A 23,269-nucleotide genomic window follows, 5' to 3' on the forward strand; every position below is an offset into this window, starting at 1 on the left:
CAGTAAAACCATTGGCGTAACTGATTCATCACAAAAATAACAAACGATAATCAGTTTACATGTCTATAAGTCTATTGATATTACATAATATCATCGCAACCAACAAAATAATTTAACTTCTAATTGTCCTAAATCATGGCCCTTTTAGCTTTCAGTTTTGTAATTCTTCTTTCCTTTTCTTCTACCAATTGGTTTGGGTCATTGCTGCTTTTCCTTCCCAAGTGATCTTTCTTTGGGAATATGGCAAATCAGATGGTAAATATACACCATTTTCATCTCCCATGAAATTGATCTTCTTGGTACCAGTGGAATTTTGCAGCAGTTGTCTTTGTTTAAGCCTAATGTTAGCTTCAGAAATCACCTTGGGCATTAGAGTTGGATCAGATTCACACCCAATCTCGTCAACATCATAAAATTGATTAGAAGACATATTTAATCCAGGAACATGAATGAACACAAATTCTGAATCTTGGGAATCTTGAGGTGCTATCACATGAATATCTTCTAGTGATTGAGAAGTTTCTTCATAAGACATATCGTGCTTTCCTTTGACCTATATGATTTGAAATTTAAGTCAGGTATTTGAAATATGTTATTATTAATTTAGAATGGGAATATAAAATCATCTTACTATTGGACATCTTCTGATGTTATGTTCTGGTGCACTACAATAACCGCATGTCATGCGAAGCCCTTTTCTTGAAGCTGATCATATCCCCTCCATTTTTCTAGCCTCGTCGTTTTCTCTTGTTCTCTTCACCCTTGGTCTACCAACCATTTTAGCTAAAGGTGGTGGCTCCATGGCATGATGTGACTCCACTTTCCAGAATTTTTCACCTCTAACAGGTTGCACCTTATGCTTATAAACCAGTATATAAGCCTCCTTAGAGTACCACCAATGCACCCTAGTTAGTGGATCAACCTTTTTATGAATCAGTACTTTGATGGCATGAGGACATGGGATCCTAGACAAGTTCCATGCCCTACATGTATACTTCTTCAGCAATAAGTTTAATGTGTACCTATCTACACCCTCTGTTACTTCATACCCATTATCTCCATTAAAAATAACTTTGCACCCTTGTGCAATGTGCTTGTAGTCCTTAGACAACCTCATTGCAAGTGGACTGATATCTTCTTTCCAATTTCTAGCTTCATCTTCATGCTCCCCGATCATATTCATTACCTTTGCAAAACAATTACAAAATAGTCACATAATAACATTTAACTCAATTAATAAAACTGAAAATTAATGATGGATTTTCTATCACCTTAATCATAATATCCTCCAGCATCTTTATGATAGATTTTGACCTGGCTTCCAGAATCCAAGAATTGAAGGATTCTGTGAAATTGTTATCCACCATATTATTCTTGCATTTTGTGTCAAAGTACGCTCTACACCAACTTTGAGGTGAATACCACAATAGGTCTTTGACAGATTGTTCAGATAAAGAACCCAAATTATTTAGTTGATCCTTAAAATCTTTATCATATGTGTTCCATGCACACCACCACAACATCTTCCTCTTCTCCCCACCCCTCTTGTGTTTCTTTGCCTAGTTAGCTTCAACGTGTCTTACACAAAATCTGTGATTTGCTTTAGGAACCACTACAGAAATAACATCCAGCAACCCCTGCAATAATTAAAAAATGGAGTAGCGGAAAAGAAATTAAATTTATGAATAAGGACCTCATTTAAAGCAAATAAGGAAGACATAATAGTAAAAATATACCTTTTGCATATTTGAGATAAATGTCACCTCTTCACCGTCCTTCAAGTCCAATAAAATCTTCAGCATCTCCACAAACCAACTCCATGTCCTATTGGTTTCTTTATCCACCACCGCCCAAGTAATTGGATAGAAATGATTCCCAGAATCTTGTCCAACAACTACCAACAATTGCCCCTTGCATTTTCCTTTTAAAAATGTGCCATCCAACCCTATAAAAGGTCTCAAACCATCTTTAAAACCATGTTTCATAGCTCGGACGCACACATACATCCTAAGGAGTCTTCTTTTATGTCACGATCCAAACTAATCCCTTTCGTGATGGCGCCTACCGTGAAACTAGGCAAGCCAGCCCATTTCCAAAACAAACCGATATTTTTATTTCAAAGATAATTTCAATGTTATTTAACACAAAAATCTTCGTAAAGGAGTTCCAATCAAAATAAAAGTGCTGAAAGAAAAGGTGGACATCGGGGTGTCACTAATCATGAGCATCTATAACAATCTGTCTAACAATATCAAGGCTAACTCAGCCTGGAAAATAGCTAAATACAACTAGAGGAAGATAAAAGGGAGAAGAGCAGGGCTGCGATCGCCAGACAACTACCTTGCTATCCCCGGAAAAAATTGCAATTAGAACAATCAGCAACCGCTACCGTGTCCAGCTACACCTGGATCTGCACACAAGGTGTAAGGAGTAACGTGAGTACGCCAACTCAGTAAGTAATAACAATAAATAAAGACTGAGCAGTAAAGCATATAACATTCATATCAGGAAATCTCAGTAAAATACCACATGCTTTTCAAATCAAGTTTTGAATCAAAACATCTCGTTTAAACACAGATCCAGTAAAAAATCATTTAAAGATATTTTTCAGCAGTTTTCAAACAGAGGAAAAATGCAAGGTGAGCAAAAATGATGAAATCATAAACAGCCCCTCGAGAAAACATCACTCATAACCTCACAGTCACTCGTGCAACTCGGGCATGTCTCTCAATCACTCTTGCCACTCGGGCATACCTCACAATCACTCTTGCCACTCGGGCATACCTCACAATTACTCATGCCTCCCAGTCACTCAGCACTCGACGCTCATACTCAGTAGGTACATGCACTCACTGAGGGTGTATACAGACTCCGGAGGGGCTCCTTTAGCCCATGCGCTATATCAAGCCAAATCATGGCATAAATCACTGAGGCCCTCGACCGATATCAAATATGTTGCGGCGTGTAGCCCGATCCCATAAATATGCAACATGCTGCGGCGTGCAGCCCGATTCCATAAATATCCTCACAAATCAGGCCCCGGCCTCACTTAGTCATAAACCTCTCAAGCCACTCGGGCATTTCAGTAAAACAGGGTGCTCAACCCAAAACAACATTTATATGCATCAAAATAGAGTCTTAAAACTGAGTTATGCAGTAAACAAGTATAACCATGACTAAGTATATATTTTTAATCGAAAACAATGAGAGGATAGTAAGAAAAGGACCCTAAGGGTCCAAACAACCTGGCACAAGGCCCAAACATGGCATTCATCCCAATTTACAGAAACTCTTTCTAAAACATATAAGTATCATATAGTTTAAACAAAGTATGCAACTTTACAGTTGCTACGGGATGGACCAAGTCACAATCCCCAATATTGCACGCCCACACGCCCTTCACCTAGCATGTGCGTCACTAAAAATAGTAGAATGATACAAAATTTGGGGTTTCGTACCCTCAGGACTAGATTTACAATCGTTACTTACCTCAAACCGGTCAAATCTCTACCATGCAATGCTCTTGCCTCTGGACTCGGCCTCCAAATGCTCCAAATCTACTCACAATCAGTACAATACCATCAATATACGATAATGGAATGAATTCCAATGGAAAAACTACAAAATTAGACCAAAATCCGAAATTGGCTCAAACCCTCCCCCCGAGCCCACGTTTCGAAATCCAACAAAATTAACAAAACTAGAAAGCCCATTCACTCTCGAGTCTAACCATACCAAATCCGTCAAAATCCGACATCGTTTGGTCCTTCAAATCCTTAAATTATTTCTCCAAAAATCCCAAGCCCAAACCCCTCATTTTCACTAATACAATGACTAAACAACGGAAAATCACCATATATACAAGTATTAGGGCTCAAGCAACTTACCTCACTAATAGCCCTTGAATCACCCTTCAAAAATCACTCCAAAAGCTCCAAAAACCGACTTGAAAATGGTGGAAATGAACCAAATTCGCGAAGTGTTTTATTTATGGTTTCTACCCAGGTTTTCGCACCTGCGAGCTCTTTTTCCGCACTTGTGGGACTGCACATGCGGTCAAGGTGCCGCATCTGCGAACTCCACTTACTTCCTCAACTTCCGCACCTGCGCTCCAGGCCTCGCACATGCGGGCTCGCAGGTGTGGCCAAATCCTTCGCGCCTGCGCTCTAGTCTTGGCCTCACATTTTTCCGCATCTGCGCAGCAAATTCTCGCGCCTGCGCACTCATACTCCGCTTCTGCAAAGCCTGCCCAGCATCCCCCTTTCCACATCTGCGCCTCAGCTTTCGCACCTGCGGGCTCGCAGATGCGACCTCCAACTCGCACCTGCGTAACCTGCCTAGCCCAGCATTGCCCGCACCTGCAAACTCCCTACGCGCACTAGCGGCCTCGCACCTGCGACTCTTTCTTCCGCATTTGCGAAAATAGCAGTAGCATTAGCTTCAACTGCATTTTCCAACTTCGACAAATCCGTTAACCACCCGGAATCAACCCGAGGCCCTCGTGACCTCAACCAATAATACCAACAAGTCATATATCAATATAAAAACTTAGTCAAACCTTCGAATCACTCAAAACAACATCAAATCATCAAATTACCCTCGGATTCAAGCCTAAGAACTTCTAAATTTCCAAATTCGGCAACCGATGCCGGAGCCAATCAAACTACATCCGAATGACCTCAAATTTTGCATACACATAAAAAATGACACTACGAACTTACTCCAACTTCCAGAATTCCATTCTGACCCCGATATCAAATTTTCCAATGGCGACCGAAATCGCCAAATTTCCAAATTTCGCCAATTCAAGCCTAATTCTACCATGGACCTCCAAATCACATTCCGGACGCACTCCTAAGTCCAAAATCACCTAACGGAGCTAACAGAACTATCATAATTCAAACCCGAGATCGTTTACACATAGGTCAACATCCGGTTGACTTTTCCAACTTAAGTTTCTACTTAAGAGACTAAGTGTCTCAATTCACTCTGAAACCACTCCGGTCCCAAATCAACTAACCTGATATAACATAATATAGCTGAATAACACAAAAAGAAGTAGAAATGCGGAAAACGGGACTATAACTCTCGAAACGACCGGCCAGGTCGTTACATCCTCCCCCTCTTAAACATTCGTTCGTCCTCGAATGGGTCTAGAAACATACCTGGAGTCTCGAATAGGCATGGATATCTGCTACGCATCTCCTGCTCAGTCTCCCAGGTGGCCTCCTTCACAGGCTGACCTCTCGATTGCACCTTCACTGAAGCTATATCCTTTGACCTCAACCTTCGAACCTGCCGATCCAAAATAGCCACCGGCTCCACATCATAAGTCATATCACCCTCCAATTGAACCGTGCTGAAATCCAAAACATGGGACGAATATCCAATATACTTCCGGAGCATGGAAACATGAAACACTGGATGCACCCTCGGCAAGCTGGGTGACAAGGCAAGCTTATAAGCTATCTCCCATATCCTCTGAAGCACCTCAAAAGGCCCAATGAACCGGGGGCTCGACTTGCCCCTCTTCCCAAACCTCATAACACCCTTCATGGGTGATACCTTCAGTAAAAACTTATCCCCAAACATAAAAGACACATCATAGACCTTCCTATCCGCGTAGATATTTTGCCTAGACTGCGCCGTGCGAAGCCGCTCCTGAATCAATTTCACCTTATCTAATGCGTCCTGGACCAAGTTTGTACCTAAGAGCCTATCCTCACCCGCTCAAACCATCCAACCGCAGATCTACACCTCCTCCCATATAAAGCCTCGTACAGAACCATTTGAATACTCGACTGATAACTGTTGTTATATGCAAACTCTGCGAGTGGCATAAACTGGTCCCATGAAACCCCAAAGTCAATGACACAAGCGCGCAACATGTCCTCCAATATCTGAATAGTGCGCTCGGACTGCCCGTCCGTTTGAGGGTGAAAAACTATGCTTAACTCAACATGAGTACCCAACTCTCGCTGCACGGCCCTCCAAAACTGCGATGTGAACTGAGTACCCCTATCTGAAATAATGGAAACTGGGACACCATGCACGCAAACGATCTTTCGGATGTAAATCTCAGCCAACCACTCTGAAGAGTAAGTAGTACCAATTGGAATGAAGTGCACGGACTTGGTCAGCCGATCCATAATAACCCAAATAACATCGAACTTCCTCGAAGTCTGTGGGAGCCCAACTACAAAGTCCATGGTGATTCACTCCCACTTCCATTTTGGGATATCTAATCTCTGAAGCAAGCCACCCGGTCTTTGATGCTCATACTTAACCTACTGACAGTTGAGACACTGAGCCACAAACCCAACTATATCCTTCTTCATCCGCCTCCACCAGTAGTGCTACCTCAAATCGTGGTACATCTTCACGACACCCGGATGGATGGAATACCGCGAGTTGTGGGCCTCCTCAAGAATCAACTCTCGAAGCCCATCTACATTAGGCACACATATCCGGCCCTGCATTCTCAGTACGCCATCATCACCAATAGTCACATCCCTCGCATCACCTCTCCGAACCCTATCCTGAAGAACGAGCAAATGGGGGTCATATTACTGACGCTCCCTGATACAATCATAAAGAGAAGACCTGGAGACCACACAAGCCAATACCCGACTAGGCTCCAAAATATCCAATCTGACAAGCTGGCCCGCTAAGGCCTGGACATCCAATGCCAAATGTCTCTCTGCTGCCGGAAGATATGCTAAACTCACCAAACTCTCTGCCCGATGACTCAAAGCATCGTCCACCATATTGGCCTTCCCCGGACGGTACATAATAGTGATATCATAGTCCTTAAGAAGCTCCAACCATCTCCGCTGACGCAAATTAAGATCTTTTTTCTTTAACAGATATTGTAGACTCCGGTGATCAGTATAGATCTCACAATGAACTCCATACAGATAATGGCGCCAAATATTCAAGGCGTGAACAATGTCTTCTAACTCAAGATCATGGACATGATAGTTCTTCTCATGGGTCTTCAACTGGCGCGGGGCGTAGTCAATCACCCTACCCTCCTGCATCAAAACACAACCAATGCCTATCCTCGAGGCATCACAATACACGGTATAAGAACTTGAAGCTGATGGAAGAACTAATACTGGAGTTGTGGTCAAAGCAGTCTTGAGCTTCTGAAAGCTCTCCTCACATTCATCCGACCACCTAAATGGAGCACCTTTTTGGGTTAACTTGGTCAAGGGCGATGCAGTAGATGAAAATCCTTCCACAAAGCGATGGTAGTAACCCGCCAAACCAAGAAAGCTCCTAATCTCCGTGGCTGAAGACGGTCTGGGACAACTCTATCTTCTTCGGGTCCACCTGAATACCCTCACTGGACACCACGTGCCCCAAGAATGCTACTGAACTGAGCCAAAACTCATATTTGGAGAGCTTTGCATAAAGCTTCTCCTCCCTCAATCTTTGTAATACAATCCTCAAATGCTGAGCGTGCTCCTTCTGGCTATGAGAGTACACCAGGATGTCATCAATGAATACAACAATGAATGAGTCCAAATAGGGCTGGAATACATTGTTCATCAAATGCATGAACGCTGCTAGGGAATTGGTTATCCCAAAAAGACATCACCAAGAATTCATAATGGCCATATCGGGTCCTAAAAGTTGTCTTAAGAATATCTAAATCTTGAATCTTCAGCTGGTGATAACTGAACCTCAAATCAATCTTGGAGAACACCCTCTCTCCCTGAAGCTGGTCAAATAAATCATCAATACAGGAAAAAGGATACTTGTTCTTGACTGTGACCTTGTTCAACTGCCTGTATTAAATACACATTCTCATGGAACCATCCTTTTTCTTCACAAATAGAACCGGTGCACCCCAATGTGACACACTAGGCCGAATAAACCCCTTATCAATGAGTTCCTGAAGTTGTTCTTTCAATTCCTTCAACTCCGCCAGTGCCATACGATACAGTGGAATAGAAATGGGCTGAGTGCCCAGTACCAAATCAATACCAAAGTCAATATCCCTGTCAGGCGGCATGCCCGATAGATCTGCAGGAAACACATCCGGAAAATCACGTACCACCGGAATAGAATCAATGACATGAGTCTCTGCACTAACATTCCTCACAAATGCCAAATAAGATAGGCAACCCTTCTCAACCATGCGATGAGCCTTCAAATATGAAATCATCCTACTTGGTACATAATCTACAGAACTGCTCCACTCAACCCTCGGAATTCCCGGCATAGCCAACGTCACCATCTTAGCGTGATAATCTAGAACAACATGACATGTAGATAACCAATACATACCCAATATCACATCAAAGTCAACCATACTGAGCAACAAAAGGTCCACTTGGGTCTCCAAACCCCTAATAGTCACCACACATGACCGATATACGCGGTCCACAATAATAGTATCACCCACAGGAGTAGATACATGTACAGATAAAACTAAAGACTCATGGGGCATATCCAGAAAATGGGTAAAATATAAGGAAACATATGAATACGTGGAACCAGGGTCAGATAATACTGAGGCATCTCTGTGACAAACTGAGACAATACTTGTAGTCACAACATCTGAAGCAATAACATCTGGTCTGGCAGGGAGGGCATAGAAATGGGCCTGGCCACCCCCTGACCCGCCTCCGCCTCTAGGGCGACCCCTAGTTGACTGGGGCGGGTGGTGAGGTAACTGGTGCTGCAGTCGGAGGCTGACTCCTCTGCTGAGATAAACCTCTATGATGACTGGTAGAAGAACTTGGCATGGAAGAACCCTGAACATGTGGAGCACGGGACGAGCTCTGAGCTAGAAGGGCACTAAGTGATGAGTGGCCCTGATGAGAACTGTGAGAACCCTGGACAGATGATGCACCCTGATGAAATGGCCAAGCTGACTGAGCCTGTCTGAAATGACGACCTCTACTATGTTAGAACTGACCCCCAAAAGGAGCACCGCTGAATCCACCCTGACCACGAGGCCTCTTGGCCTCCCTCTCAACCCTATCCTGACCGCGAACCATCTCAATTTGTCGAGCAATGTCGACAACCTCATCAAAAGTAGCACCCGAAACCCTCTATCTGGTTATGAGCAACTGTAGTTGATAAGTGAGACCATCAATAAACCTCATGATCCTCTCCCTGTCTGTGGGAACCAACCAGATCGCATGATGGGCCAACTCGAAGGACTGTATCTCATACTGTGTCACAGACATATCACCCTGGTGAAGCCACTCAAACTGTCTATGTAACTCCTCTCTGCGGGATCGAGGCACGAACTTCTCCAAAAAGACCACGGAGAACTGCTGCCAAGTAAGGAGTGCTGCGCCACCAGGCCTACGCCTCTCGTAAGTCTCCCACCATCTGAGTGCAGCCCCAGAAAACTGAAAGGTAGTGAATGAGACCCCACAAGTCTCCATAATACCAGCAGTACGGAGTATCCTCTGACACCTATCCAAAAAGTCTTGAGCATCCTCTCTCTCTGTTTCACTGAAAGGTGGTGGCCGGAGTCTCCCAAACCTCTCCAACCTACGCTGATCATCCTCAGGCATAGCAGAAACCACATAATCCTAAGCAACTGCAACCGTCTGGGCTGGTGGTGCCTTCAGTGTCTGAAGTCCCTGAATAACCTGCTCGGGTGTGCGAGCGACCGGGGTCTGAGTGCCTCCCCTGGCCTGAGAAGTGGCTGCGACCGTCGAAATAGAGACCACCTGAGCAAGGCCAGCACACGCTGTCAGAATCTGAGCTAGGGCCTCCTGAAGGCCTGGAATCACAATAGGTAGAGGTGGTGCCTGAGCTGGTGCATCAACAACTTGAACTTAGTCCTGATCTGGGACAACCGGTGGATTTGCAGGTACTGCCCCAGATGTTGTACGGGCCGCACCTCTACCCCTACCGCGACCTCGGCCTCTCACGGCCCTGGCTGGTGGTACTAGTGGCTGGCCCTCCTGACCGGTAACATGAGTCCTCACTATCTGTGATAGAATGAAACAACATATGTTTAGTTATTAGAATCAACAGATTTGCACGACAAGAATTCAAGAATGTGGAGTTTCCTAAAGGTTCTGCAGCCTCTCGAAGATAAGTACAGACGTTTCTGTACCGATCCGCAAGACTCTACTAAACCCGCTCATGACTCATGAGCCCCACGTAACTTAGGCTTTGATACCAATCTGTCACGACCCAAACTAACCCCTGTAGTGATGGCGCCTATAGTGGAACTAGGCAAGTCGACTCATTTCCAAAACAAACCTATATTTTCATTTCAAAGATAATTTAAATATTATTTAACACAAAAACTTTCGTAAAGGATTTCCAATCAAAATAAAAGTGCTGAAGGAAAAGCCCGACATCAGGGTATTACTAGTCATGAGCATCTACAATAATCTGTGTAACAATATCAAGGCTAACTCAGCCTGAAAAATAGCTAAATACAACTAGAGGAAGATAAGAGGGAGAAGAGCAGGGCTGCGATCGCCATGCAGCTACCTTGCTATCCCCAGGAAAATCTGCAATCAGAACAATCAACAACCGCTACCATGTCCAGCTACACCTGGATCTGCACACAAGGTGGAGGGAGTAACATGAGTATGCCAACTTAGTAAGTAACAACAATAAATAAAGACTGAGCAGTAGCGACGAGCAGTAAAGCATATAACATTCATATCAGGAAATCTCAGTAAAATACCACATGCTTTTAAAATCAAGATTTGAATCAAAACATCTCGTTTAAACACAGTTCCAGTAAAAAATCATTTAAATATATTTTTCAACAGTTTTCAAACAGAGGAAAAATGCAAGGTGAGCAAAAATGATGAAATCATAAACAACCCCTCGGTAAAACATCACTCATATACAGCCCCTCGGGCAAACCTCACAGTCACTCGTGCCACTCGGGCATGTCTCTCAATCACTCTTGCCACTCGGGCATACCTCACAATCACTCTTGCCACTCGGGCATACCTCACAATTACTCATGCCTCCCAGTCACTCAGCACTCGACGCTCACACTCAGTAGGTACATGCGCTCACTGAGGGTGTATACAGACTCCGGAGGGGCTCCTTTAGCCCATGCGCTATATCAAGCCAAATCATGGCATAAATCACTGAGGCCCTCGGCCGATATCAAATATGCTGCGACGTGTAGCCCGATCCCATAAATATGCAACATGATGTGACATGCAACCCGATCCCATAAATTTCCTCACAAATCAGGCCCTCGGCCTCACTCAGTCATAAACCTCTCAAGCCACTCGGACATTTTAGTAAAACAGGGTGCTTATCCCAAAATAATATTTATATGCATCAAAATAGAGTCTTAAAACTGAGTTATGCAGTAAACAAGTATAACCATAACTGAGTATAGATTTTCAATCGAAAACAATGAGAGGATAGTAAGAAAAGGACCCAAAGGGTCCAAACAACCTGGCACAAGGCCCAAACATGGCATTCATCCCAATTTACAGAAACTCTTTCTAAAACATATAAGTATCATATAGTTTAAACAAAGTATGCAACTTTACAGTTGCTACGGGACGGACCAAGTCACAATCCCCAATATTGCACGCCCACACGCCTGTCACCTAGCATGTGCGTCACTAAAAATAGTAGAATGATACAAAATCTGGGGTTTCGTACCCTCAGGACTAGATTTACAATCGTTACTTACCTCAAACTGGTCAAATCTCTACCCCGCAATGCTCTTGACTCTAGACTCGGCCTCCTAATGCTCCAAATCTATTCACAATCAGTACAATACCATCAATATACGCAAATGGAATGAATTCCAGTGGAAAAGCTACAAAATTAGACCAAAACCCGAAATTGGCTCAAACCCGCCCCCCGGGCCCACATCTCAAAATCTGACAAAATTTACAAAACTAGAAATCCCATTCACTCACGAGTCTAACCATACCAAATTCGTCAAAATCCAACATCGTTTGGTCCTTCAAATCCTTAAATTACTTCTCCAAAAATCTCAAGCCCTAATCCCTCATTTTCACTAATTACAATGACTAAACAACGCAAAATCACAATATATACAAGTATTAGGGCTCAAGCAACTTACCTCACTGATAGCCCTTGAATCACCCTTCAAATATCACTCCAAAAGTTTCATAAACCGACTTGAAAATGGTAGAAATGTACCAAATTCGCGAAGTGTTCTATTTATGGTTTCTGCCGAGGTTTTCTCACATGCAGGCTCTTTTTCCGCGCCTAATGGACCGTACCTGCGGTCAAGGTGCCGCATCCGCGAACTCCACTTAATTCCCTAGCTTCCGCACATGCGCTCCAGGCCTTGCACATACGGGCTCGCAGGTGCGGCCAAATCCTTCGCGCCTGCGCTCCAGCCTTGGCCTCACATTTTTCCGCATTTGCGCAGAAAATTCTCGTGCTTGCGCAAGCGCACCTGTGCGCTCATACTCCGCTTCTGCGAGTCCTGCCCATCATCCCCCTTTCCGCATCTGCGCCCCAGGTTTCGCACCTGCGGGCTCGCAGATGTGACCTCCAACTTGCACATGCGCAACCTGCCTAACCCAACATTGCCCGCACCTGCGAACTCCCCATGCGCACCAGCGGCCTCGCACATGCGACTCTTTCTTACGCAGGTGCAAAAATAGCAGCAGTAGCCTCAACTTCAGCTGTATTTTCCAACTTCGACAAATCCGTTAACCACCCGAAATCACTCCGAGGCCCTCGGGACCTCAACCAAAAATACCAACAAGTAATATATCAATATACAAACTTAGTTGAACTTTCGAATCACTCAAAACAATATCAAATCATCAAATTACCCTTAGATTCAAGCCTAAGAACTTCTAAATTTCTAAATTTCCAAATTCGGCAACTAATGTCGAAGCCAATCAAACCACGTCCGAATGATCTCAAATTTTGCACACACATCACAAATGACACTATGAACCTACTCCAACTTCCTGAATTCCATTCCGACCCTATATCAAATTTTTCACTGCCGACCGAAATCGTCAAATTTTTAAATTTTGCCAATTCAAGCCTAATTCTACCACAGACCTCCAAACCATATTTCGGACACACTCCTAAGTCCAAAATCACCTAACAGAGCTAACCGAACCATCAAAATTTAAATCCGAGATCGTTTACACATAGGTCAACATCCAGTTGACTTTTTCAACATAAGTTTCTACTTAATAGACTAAGTGTCTCAATTCACTCTGAAACCACTCCGGTCCCGAACCAATTAACCCGATATAACATAAAAAGATATAAAAATGTGGAAAATGGGGTTATAACTCTCAAAACGACCGGCCATGTCGTTACATTTTACCATCTGTCAAGGCTTCCTTGGATATATTTACCACCACATCAGAACAAACATTGCTCTCTCTTAATTCTTGTGTGTATGCCTCTAATCTATTATCGTCATCCAGGTAACTCCCCTCCAATTTCTCCAATACAATCCTTTTAACTCTTTTCATTTTTGACTTGCTAACATTGAGCTTGAATTCTCCTTCCAAGTCTCCCCTCATATCTTTGATCTTATACATAGGATTATTCTGAATTTTTCTCTTAAAGTAATGCACTAAAGTTTTGGAATCACCTCTGCGATTCTGATAAACTGGATCACAATCGTGATTTTGGTTCAAAGTCTTGATCTTAATAGTTTGGCTTTGCTCATCCTTAGAAATAAAGCACCTAAAAGGACATCCAGTATCACATTTATAGCTAAGTCTTTTTGTATCACTCTTTTTTACCTTTAGACCCTTAGAATTAGCACTGCATAAAATCCAATAATTCTTCTAGCTTCAAGTATATCTTTAACGGTCATGCATTTTTCCAACTCTTTGTACATGTCTAATTTTTCATTGACTTCTTTAGTCCTTTCGTTTCTAAACATCTCCAACTCCTCACTGTAATAATCACTAGATACAAGTTCATCACCTTCCTCTTCCTCAGAACTATCACAATCAGTTCCAGCAACTATAGAGCCAATGTATCACTATGATGAATTATACTAAGATCCAAGTCCATATTTTCTTGCATTCTTCAGAAGCCAGCACATGCAAGCCAAAAAAGAAAGTAAATATGTACCACAAATTAAAACAAAATTAGAATCTAACGAAATTTAACAAACAATACAACCACAAATGAATAAATAACTCCCAACGCTAGTTTAATAACCCTTTAAAAGCTTCAACCAACATAAATAAAGTAAAAAAAAAATGCATTAGAAGGACAAGTTATAGATACCCAAAAATTTCAAACCCCAAAAAAATTCATACAAAATAGTAAAAAACTCACTTTTGACTTTGGATATGAATCTTCAAGAGAATCCTTGAAATTACTATGCAGATTTGCTCCAACAATCGACTTCACACACAAAAATCGAGTCTAAGCCATGAAAGAAGAGATGAATGTTTTGCTGAAGAATAGTCTCTTGTTTTTAGGTTTTAGTTAAATGGGTTATATGTATTCTAGGTCAGCGGGTCGGGTATCTTTTAAAGGATAAATTTGACCATGATTGGTCTGTTAAATCTCAGGAGTAGATTTGAGCCCAAAAAAATGTTGAGGGTATTTTTGGTCCCAAAGGTTAACTAGGGGTATTTTGAGCCATTTTCAATAGGTCAGGGGCATTGATGACCCTTTTCTATTTTTTAAATTGAATATTCCCCATCTCAATGAGTAATTTTTGTAATAAATTACATAAATTATTAAAATTATATTTGAGTTATAAAATTAAGTATAAGCTTTCGAATTGATGAATATTGATCATATATATCTAACTAAATAAAAACAATCTCCATAAAAGTCCTAAATCATTATTCAATATTTCCACCTTAAATTATGTTTTTAAATTTATAATTTTATCATTTTAATTTCACAAGTTAGCGTGCTTCCTTTTTAGTTTCAATAAATACATATAGCCCTTGAATATTTAAGATTTTTTCCTGAAACACAAAAGTTTTTATTATAATTCTTTAAAGATTTATCAAATGATGTAACTTAAAAAATTAAATCATATGTATTCTTAGTTTATCTTTCTTCAAAGGTTTCAATGGTATCCATGTAATGAAATTTTAGAAATTAAAAAAAAAATTATAATTTACATAACTTTGTCGAAATGTACGTGAGCAAAAAAAATATTACTAAAACATGAAAAAGTAATAGGATGAATAAATTAATATAAAAAATATTTAATTTAGTAAATATATATATATATATATATATATATATATATATTAGTTTAGACATTGTTTTATATACAATTCATTTTAAAGTCATTTTGGACTTCCTGGATAGTTCAAATAAGAAAAGATTCAATAAACAAGAATTAATTAATTTTAAAATCTTAATCATTAATAAAATATTTACACTACATTTTTATTCAATATAATAAAATTTAAAGTATAAGAGTTAATTAACATGTAGTGTAGATGTTTAGTGCTTTTATGGTATAAATTTAGGCTTGTACTATTTAGTATAAATAAATATAGTATCAAATAATCATTTTGGGTGCTTAATTGAACATGGGTTAATTATTTTGTATGACTAAAAAAATGTATATTTAATTATTCTACATTAAAATAATTTTAATCTAAATATTATTGTATGAAATAATTTTTATTTAATATGTGATTTTATGTCCCCCACACCTTTAATTTTTTTTAAATTATAAATCAATTGAAGCCACCATCGTTCTCATATTGATTTTATAAGTATTACACAGAGCATATATTTTCAATTAGTATAATTTATATACGGTGAAATATTTATTGATCTTAAATTCCTAAATATTAGGACTTCTTACTTATTTTAATAAGGAGAGATTTAAGATGCAAAAGTTTAATTGATTTTAAAGTCATATTAATTACAGTTTTGTCATTGTAAAAGTTATTTTTAAAACGTAAAAAGGCGAACGACTACAGGGATATCAAGCTACTAAGCCACATTATGAAAGTATGGGAGATGTGTGTCTATTCCTGAAAACCAGTTCGGATTCATGCAGGGGCGTTCGATGACAGAAGCCATTCATCTTGCTAGGATATTGGTGGAACAATATATGGAGGGGAAGAAGGACTTACATATGGTGTTCATCGATCTGAAAAAGGCATATGACAAAGTCTCTAGGATATTCTGTAGAGATGCTTGGAGGCTAGAGGTGATCATGTCTCATACACTAAGGTACTTAAGGACATGTACGATAAAGCCAAGACCCAAGCCAGGTGAGAACGGTGGAAGGGGACTCGGGACACTTCCCAGTAGAGGTGGGGTCGCATCAGGGATCAACACCTAGCCCATTCCTATTTGCCTTGGTGATGGATGAGTTTACGCGACACATTCAAGGGGAGGTACATTGGTGCATGTTATTTGCAGATGACATAGTACTGATTGACGAGACACGAGGCGGTGTTAACGCTAGGCAGGAGGTCTGGAAGCAGACCTTGGAATCTAAGATTTCAAGTTGAGTAGGACTAAAACAGAATAATATAGGAATGCAAATTTAGTGACGTGACTCGAGAGGATGAAATTGAAGTGAGGTTGGACATACAAGTCACACCCAAGAGAGAAAGTTTTAAGTATCTTGGGTCTATAATCCTATGAAATAGGGAGATTGACGAGGATGTCATATATCATATTTGAGCGGGGTGGATGAATTGGAGACTCGCATCCGGTGTCTTGTGCAATAAGAATGTGCCACCATGACTTAAAAGGTAAGTTTTATAGAGTAGTGGTTAGACCAATCATGTTGTATGAGGCAGAGTGTTGGTCAGTCAAGACCTCTCATGTTCAGAAGGTAAAAGTTGTGGAAATGAGGATGTTTAGATGGATATGTGGTCATACTAGGAGGGATACAATTAGGAATGAAGATATTCGAGATAAGGTGGAAATGGCTTGTATGGTAGACAAGATGAAGGAATCGAGGCTGAGATGGTTAAAGACACGTAAAGAGGAGAGGCACAAATGCCCTAGTGAGGAAGTCTGAGAGGTTGGCTATGGCGGGTCCAAGGAGAGGTAGAGGTAAGCTGAAAAAATATTAGGGAGAAGTGATCAGATAGGACATGTCATATTTTTCGCTTACCGAGGACATGATCCTTGATAAGAGGGTGTGAAGGTCGAGGATTAGGGTTGTAGGTTAGTAAGTGATCGAGCTTATCCTTTCCAAACCTATACGTCCTTTCACAGTTGTAGTACTAATATTATTACCTGAGGTTTCCTTTGCTTCATTTTTTTTATTTTTTCTGACTGTTATTACTATTTTGCTTTCCATAGTTCTTTATTATAACTATAGTGATGTTGCTTTATTAAGCCGAGGGTCTTTCGGAAACAATATCTCTACCTTCACAAGGTAGAGGTAAGGTATGCGTACATGCTACCCTTCCCAAAACCCGCTTGTGGGAATACACTAGGTATTTTATTGTTGTTGTTATTATTGTTATTGTAAAAAAAACTAACGATATTTTTCTAAGTGTATTCGTGATTTTAATATAGAATAGATAGATAACTAGTTCAAACTCGTCGGTAGTGCAAACACTTGCTCAATACATAATATGATAAAAGAAAACTGCCACATATCTTTTTCATTGTTGTCTTTTTTAAACTTCTTTTATTTCAATATCAACTTTATTAACGTATAAGCATCTCATCCTATACAATTGTTCTAATGCGATAAACATGGTTGAGACTTGAACAATATAAGTTAATAGTGCGCTTTTGGTTTTCAACTGATGGAACTGTCAGTTCAGAATAATGAAATTCAGATCAGAATATAAATGTTCTCACACAATGACATATCAAGCACCACCGACGCTGCAAATTCCAACAACGCATGAGCGTAAAAAAGTATACTGGTAAGTGGGAACAAAAATAGGTAATACATTCAATATTCTGTATATACAAATAAAATAAGCTACAGTTTGAGACAAAAAAACGAAAAGGATATTATCAGCACGTCGACTATGGTCAAACAACCAATAGGATCTTACACAACTCAAATAAAATCTTAAATAGCCAGATATCATGTCTATAGGAGCACAATCAATCAAATAGTGTTATTCGACTACTCTTGCTTAAATTATTCAGCCTGGTTCTTTCTTTCATGTAAGTCACGACCCAAAAATCTAACTAGTCGCGATGACACCTAACCCAATTCACTAGGTAAGTTAATTTTCAATTACCCAATTTCAATAACAATTATTAAAGCAATTTAAGTAAATAAAGATCTTAATCTTATACATTCTCCAAGAACTGATAGTACAAATCATGAGTTTCTAAGAATAAAGTTTACAAAACAGAGATGAAAAAAATACATATTCTGTTTGAATAGTACATAAACCGAGCTTTTATAAATCTAAAGCTACCATGAACAAGAGGCAGCTACAACAGGAACGCAGGTACATCTTCAAATCCGTCAACCATCGAGCACAACAACAACAACAGCCAACATCTGCACGCAATGTGCAGAAGTGTAGTATCAGTACAACCGACCCCATGTACTGAGTAAGTAACAAACCTAACCTTAGGTCGAAAGCAGTGACGAGCTTTTACCAAGGTCAGAGTCCAACTTCCATAACCAACAATAGTTCATAACAATATTAAACAAGTAATACCAGAAGTAACTCAAAGAATAAATTCTCAGCTAAATCATGACTTCTAAAAATAGTTATGCCTTTCAAGTACATCAATGAAAACCCAAATCATTTACCGAAGCTACCAAAAATATGAATAAGTTTGAAAACAGTAATTTTTCCAAGATCCTTTCAATAATAAATAAAATATCTCATTTTCTTTCCAGATAACCCGTGTAAAACAAATGCATCACTATGCTCATCTGTCAACATGCGTGAGAAATCATGAATGATGTGATACTGTACAACTTGAGAAAAATACATCTCTATGCATGTACGTCATGTGTGCATGTCAATGCGATGCAACTCAGTGATAAAATCATATGCATACTCTGAGGGTATCATTTCACTCAGTCCTCACAGTCACTCAGTCCTCCCAATCGCTCAGCACTCGCACTCAGTAGGTACCTGCGCTCACTGGGGGTGTGTACAGACTCCGGAGGAGCTCTTTCAGCCCAAGCGCTATAATCTGCATGGACAACTCACGTGCTATAATAATATCTGGATCGGCACGGCCAACTCAAGTGCTGCACAGACAACTCACGTGCTATAATAATATCTGGATCCACACGGCCAACTCATGTGTTGCACGAACAACTCACGTGCTATAATAATATCTGGATCCGCACGGACAACTCACGTGGTATAATAAATCCTATAAGGCCTAATGTAGGCGGGCAGCCCCGATCCACATAATAATCCTCACAATCAGGCCCTCGGCCTCACTCGGTCATCAATCTCTCAAATCTCTCTCTCATGGGCTCATAAATGTCATAAAAATAGCCCAAATATGATGATATGATGTATCAATAAATAATAACAGAGACTGAGATATGATATGTAATGACATGAATATGACTGAGTATAATTTTCAATTTAAAATAAATAATTCACAACAATATGACCTCTGTGGGTCCCAATAATACCAGCACATAACCTCAACATAATTTTTAATATGATTCTCAGCTCAATTTCTTTAGCACATAAAACTATATAGAAAATGCCAAAATTATTTGACTACAAAATTCCACGGGAACAATTATGTCACAATTTTTGTGGTGCACGCCCACACGCCCGTCACATAGCATGTGCGTCACCTCCCAACAATTCACATAATACTTATATTCAGGGTTCATACCCTCAGCTCCAAGATTAGAAGAGTTACTTACCTCGATCAAGACGAATCCAATGCCGAGCAAGATAAACAGTGCTCCAGAAATTTCATTATGCGTGTATCAACTCCTGAATGACTCGAATCTAGCCACAATAAATTTGATTCAGTCCACACAATTATGGAAAATTAGGAATTAGTTCCATATCAAAATTCTAATGTTTTTCCACAAAATCCGAAATTACACTAAAAAAAATCGCTCGTGGGGCCCACATCCCGGACCCCCGACAAAAGTTACAAAATATGAACGCCCATTCAACCACAAGTCTAACCATATAAATTTTACTCAAATCCGACATCAACTCGACCCTCAAATCTCCAAATTAACCAAGAGGGTTTTGCACAATTTTTCAATTTAATTCACCAATTAAATGTTAAAAAAAATCATGGATTCGAATAATTTAACCAATATTGAGTTAAGAACACTTACCCCGTTGTTTTCTCTGAAAATCTCCCAAAAATCGCCTCTTCCCGAGCTCCAATCCGTCAAAAATGGAAAATCAGAACTTAAACTCTTTGCCCAGTCATTTCTTCTATGCGATCGTGGACCAAGTCCTGCGATCGCGAAGTACAACATCTCCACTGCCAAAATAACCATATGCGATCACGTACAAGGTTATGCAATCGCGTACAAGGTTATACGATCGCGTACAAGGTTATGCGATCGCGTACAAGGTTATACGATCGCCTACAAGGTTATACGAGCGCGAAGACCAAAATACACTGCCCCCAAAACTTCTCTTCGTGACCGCATCATAACACACACGAACGCGAAGCACGAGCTTCCCAGGCCTACGCGATCGCGGACAGCCCACGCGTTCGCATAGAACAATGCTCGCGAACCCCAGCTGCCTCACCTCCTTTTCGCGAACCCGGCTTTGCCCACGTGTTCGCGATGTGTTCTCTCTTCCCAGCTACGCGATCGCGATTCTTCCCACGCGATCACATAGAATAAAAATATCACTGCCCCAATTAAGCTTACGCGATCGTGGATGGACCAATGTGATCGCGTATAATGAAACCATAAGAAGGCAGTATCAGATATTAGCAATCTCACGAAGGCAAAATATGATCCGTTAATCCCCCCGGAACTCACCCGAGCCCCCCGGGACCTCAACTAAACATACAACAAGTCCTAAAATATGATACGAACATAGTCGAGCCTTCAAATCACATCCAACAACACTAAAAACACGAATCATACCCCAATTCAAGCCTAATGAACTTTGAAATTTCAAGTTTCCACAAACAATGCTGAAACCTATCAAATCATGTCTGATTGACCTCAAATTTTGTACACAGGTCATAAATGACATAACAGACCTATTAAAATTTTCAGAATCGGATTTCGACTATGATATAAAAAATTCAACTCCCCGGTCAAACTTTTCAAAAATTTAACTTTCGCCATTTCAAGCCTAATTCTACTACGAACCTTCAAAATATTTTTCTGGACATGCTCCTAAGTCCATCACCATACAGAACTATTGGAATCATCATAATTAAATTCCGAGGTCGTTTACACATAAGTGAATATCCGGTCAACTTTTCCAACTTAAGTTTTCAATTATGAGACTAAGTGTCTCATTTCACTCCGGAATCCTTCCGGGCCCGAACCAACTAACCCATTAACTCTTAAATTAACTGTAAGGCATAATTTGAGCAGCAAATAGAAAAAATGGGGCTGTGATACGCAAAACGACTAGTCGGGTCGTTACAATGCAAATACACGCCTACCTGTTATTTCCAGATATCATGCCTATAGGTTTATTTAGACATATATTTCGAAACAACTCGATAATTTGGCAATCTCTTAAACACTGCCTTTACATGTTTAAACCGGTTTGCGTGATTAACCTAGTATCGACATTGTTGAATTGCCTCTCCTTAATTTATTTGCCTGCGCTTTATCTGTTCTATCACACGAATACTATGTGAGAGTTGAGCTTGAGCCTTGTGATTTCTATTTAACTATTATTGCCTCACAATCTAGTACTTTTAATCATCTTTTGAGTATTAATTATATTATTTTGTGCTTAATATTATATTTTAACTGTGTAGGAATAAAACAGTATGTAGATGAAGAGATTTGGAGCAAAACTGAATAAAATGCGGAAGAAAAATAAACGAATAAAAAAAGGAGAAAAAAGGGGACACTCTTTGGTGTTTGCCCCCAAATGAAAGACAAAAAAGCAAAGGAAATACATTGCAAACAAAGAATGAAAGAAGGAAAAGAAAACGTACCTGGAAGCAAACAAAGAACTGGTGCGGAAAACATACTAGTTTCTGGCCTGGACCCTAAGTTGCAAGATTTCTCCTATTTCGCCCACGACAAAGTTATTTCGGTCATACACGACTTCAACTTGTATAAAAGGGGTTCTAAACCTATTTTGGAGGGGAGAACATTTTTGAGAGGAACTTTTGACCAAGCGAGAGCACAAAGCCGCCGTGGAGGCCGGATTTCATCTTTTCTTTCACCAAACACTACAAGAAAGAAGGCATCTGCCAACAACAATTTTTGTTGCCATAAAAAAGTTGTTGCCATAAAAAAGTTGTTACACGCCGTGTCGATAAACGCCGATGGGAAAAGTATTCGCAACAACCAACAATAGTATGAGAAAAATTATTGTTGCCTTAAATTATATTTTGTTGGTAAAAAGTCATGTAAATGTGGCTTATGAGAACATTTAACAACAAAACTTATTGTTGCAAAAAGTGAGCATATTTACCAACAATATTTGTTGTGGTGAAAACATTGGCTGGAAAATTAGTTATTGATTTATTATCAAGGCTTTTAGCAACAATTGCTATTGTGTTTATGAATTACCTCTTGCGAACAATAATTTCACAAATGTATATTTAAAATAATAAATTATATATATAAATGCCAATACATAAAATTGATACACAAGTATTTACTCTCTTTCAAAAACTAAATCTCTTAAAATGTATGCTTTTATTTACAAAAAGAATGAAAGCATCATATACAAGGTCATTAAATTCTAATCTAATTTATTCCAAAATAAATCTTCTTCCAACAACTTATTGCACCGCATGAACCATATTTCCAATGATGATTTAAGCATGTCCATCCTACAAAAGAAAATAAATATAATTACATTTTGATAAAAGAAAATTTTAAAGTACAAAACTACAATTAACAAAGAAAAATAGGGAATCAGATATGCCTATTGTCCACTTACTAAAAATTGCAACTACTTCATCGCTGAAAATGTTACATATTACAGAATTGTTGAACAAAAACATTCAGCTAAAAGAAAACTGAATATAAGTTGCAAAAATTATAAGATCAAGAGAACTACTCCAAATAGAATTGAATAAATTGAGTTGTAAATCTTTCAAAAATTCCACATCAAAGTTGAATACTTCCCCTTCCCCAAATAAAGTTGCTGCACCAGAACCTACTAAATACTCCCAAAGTTATAATATTACAGTCAAAACCAAATACATACAAAGATTGATTCAAGTAAATAGACTCATTTGT

The 23,269-nt window shown here is 39.8% G+C and overlaps 2 protein-coding genes across 2 annotated transcripts in view; both read right to left on the reverse strand.

Moving 5' to 3' along the window:
* LOC104106934 (guanine nucleotide-binding protein-like NSN1) overlaps positions 1-23,269 on the reverse strand; it is a 191,306-nt gene that overhangs the window by 23,646 nt on the left and 144,391 nt on the right. The gene's annotated exons all lie outside the window — the stretch shown is intronic.
* On the reverse strand, positions 1,560-17,236 carry LOC138908877 (chaperone protein dnaK-like). The gene is made up of 5 exons (XM_070199575.1): positions 17,173-17,236; positions 13,818-13,947; positions 13,295-13,662; positions 1,737-1,945; positions 1,560-1,637 (listed from the first exon to the last, which is right to left on the reverse strand). Exons 1-5 carry the CDS (start codon positions 17,234-17,236, stop codon positions 1,560-1,562), a joined length of 849 nt encoding a protein of 282 aa, XP_070055676.1.

The sequence above is a fragment of the Nicotiana tomentosiformis genome, chromosome 1 (assembly GCF_000390325.3).
Source record: "Nicotiana tomentosiformis chromosome 1, ASM39032v3, whole genome shotgun sequence".
Taxonomy (NCBI): domain Eukaryota; kingdom Viridiplantae; phylum Streptophyta; class Magnoliopsida; order Solanales; family Solanaceae; genus Nicotiana; species Nicotiana tomentosiformis.

Coding starts and splice junctions, on each gene's coding strand:
- LOC138908877 (XM_070199575.1), bottom strand. CDS start 17,236: ATGGAAAGCAAAATAGTAATAACAGTCAGAAAAAATAAAAAAAATGAA. Junction 13,663..13,817: donor GTCAATGAAAAATTAGACAT/GTACAAAGAGTT, acceptor ATGTCCTTTTAG/GTGCTTTATTTCTAAGGATG. Junction 1,946..13,294: donor CAAGGAAGCCTTGACAGATG/GTAAAATGTAAC, acceptor GACCTTTTATAG/GGTTGGATGGCACATTTTTA.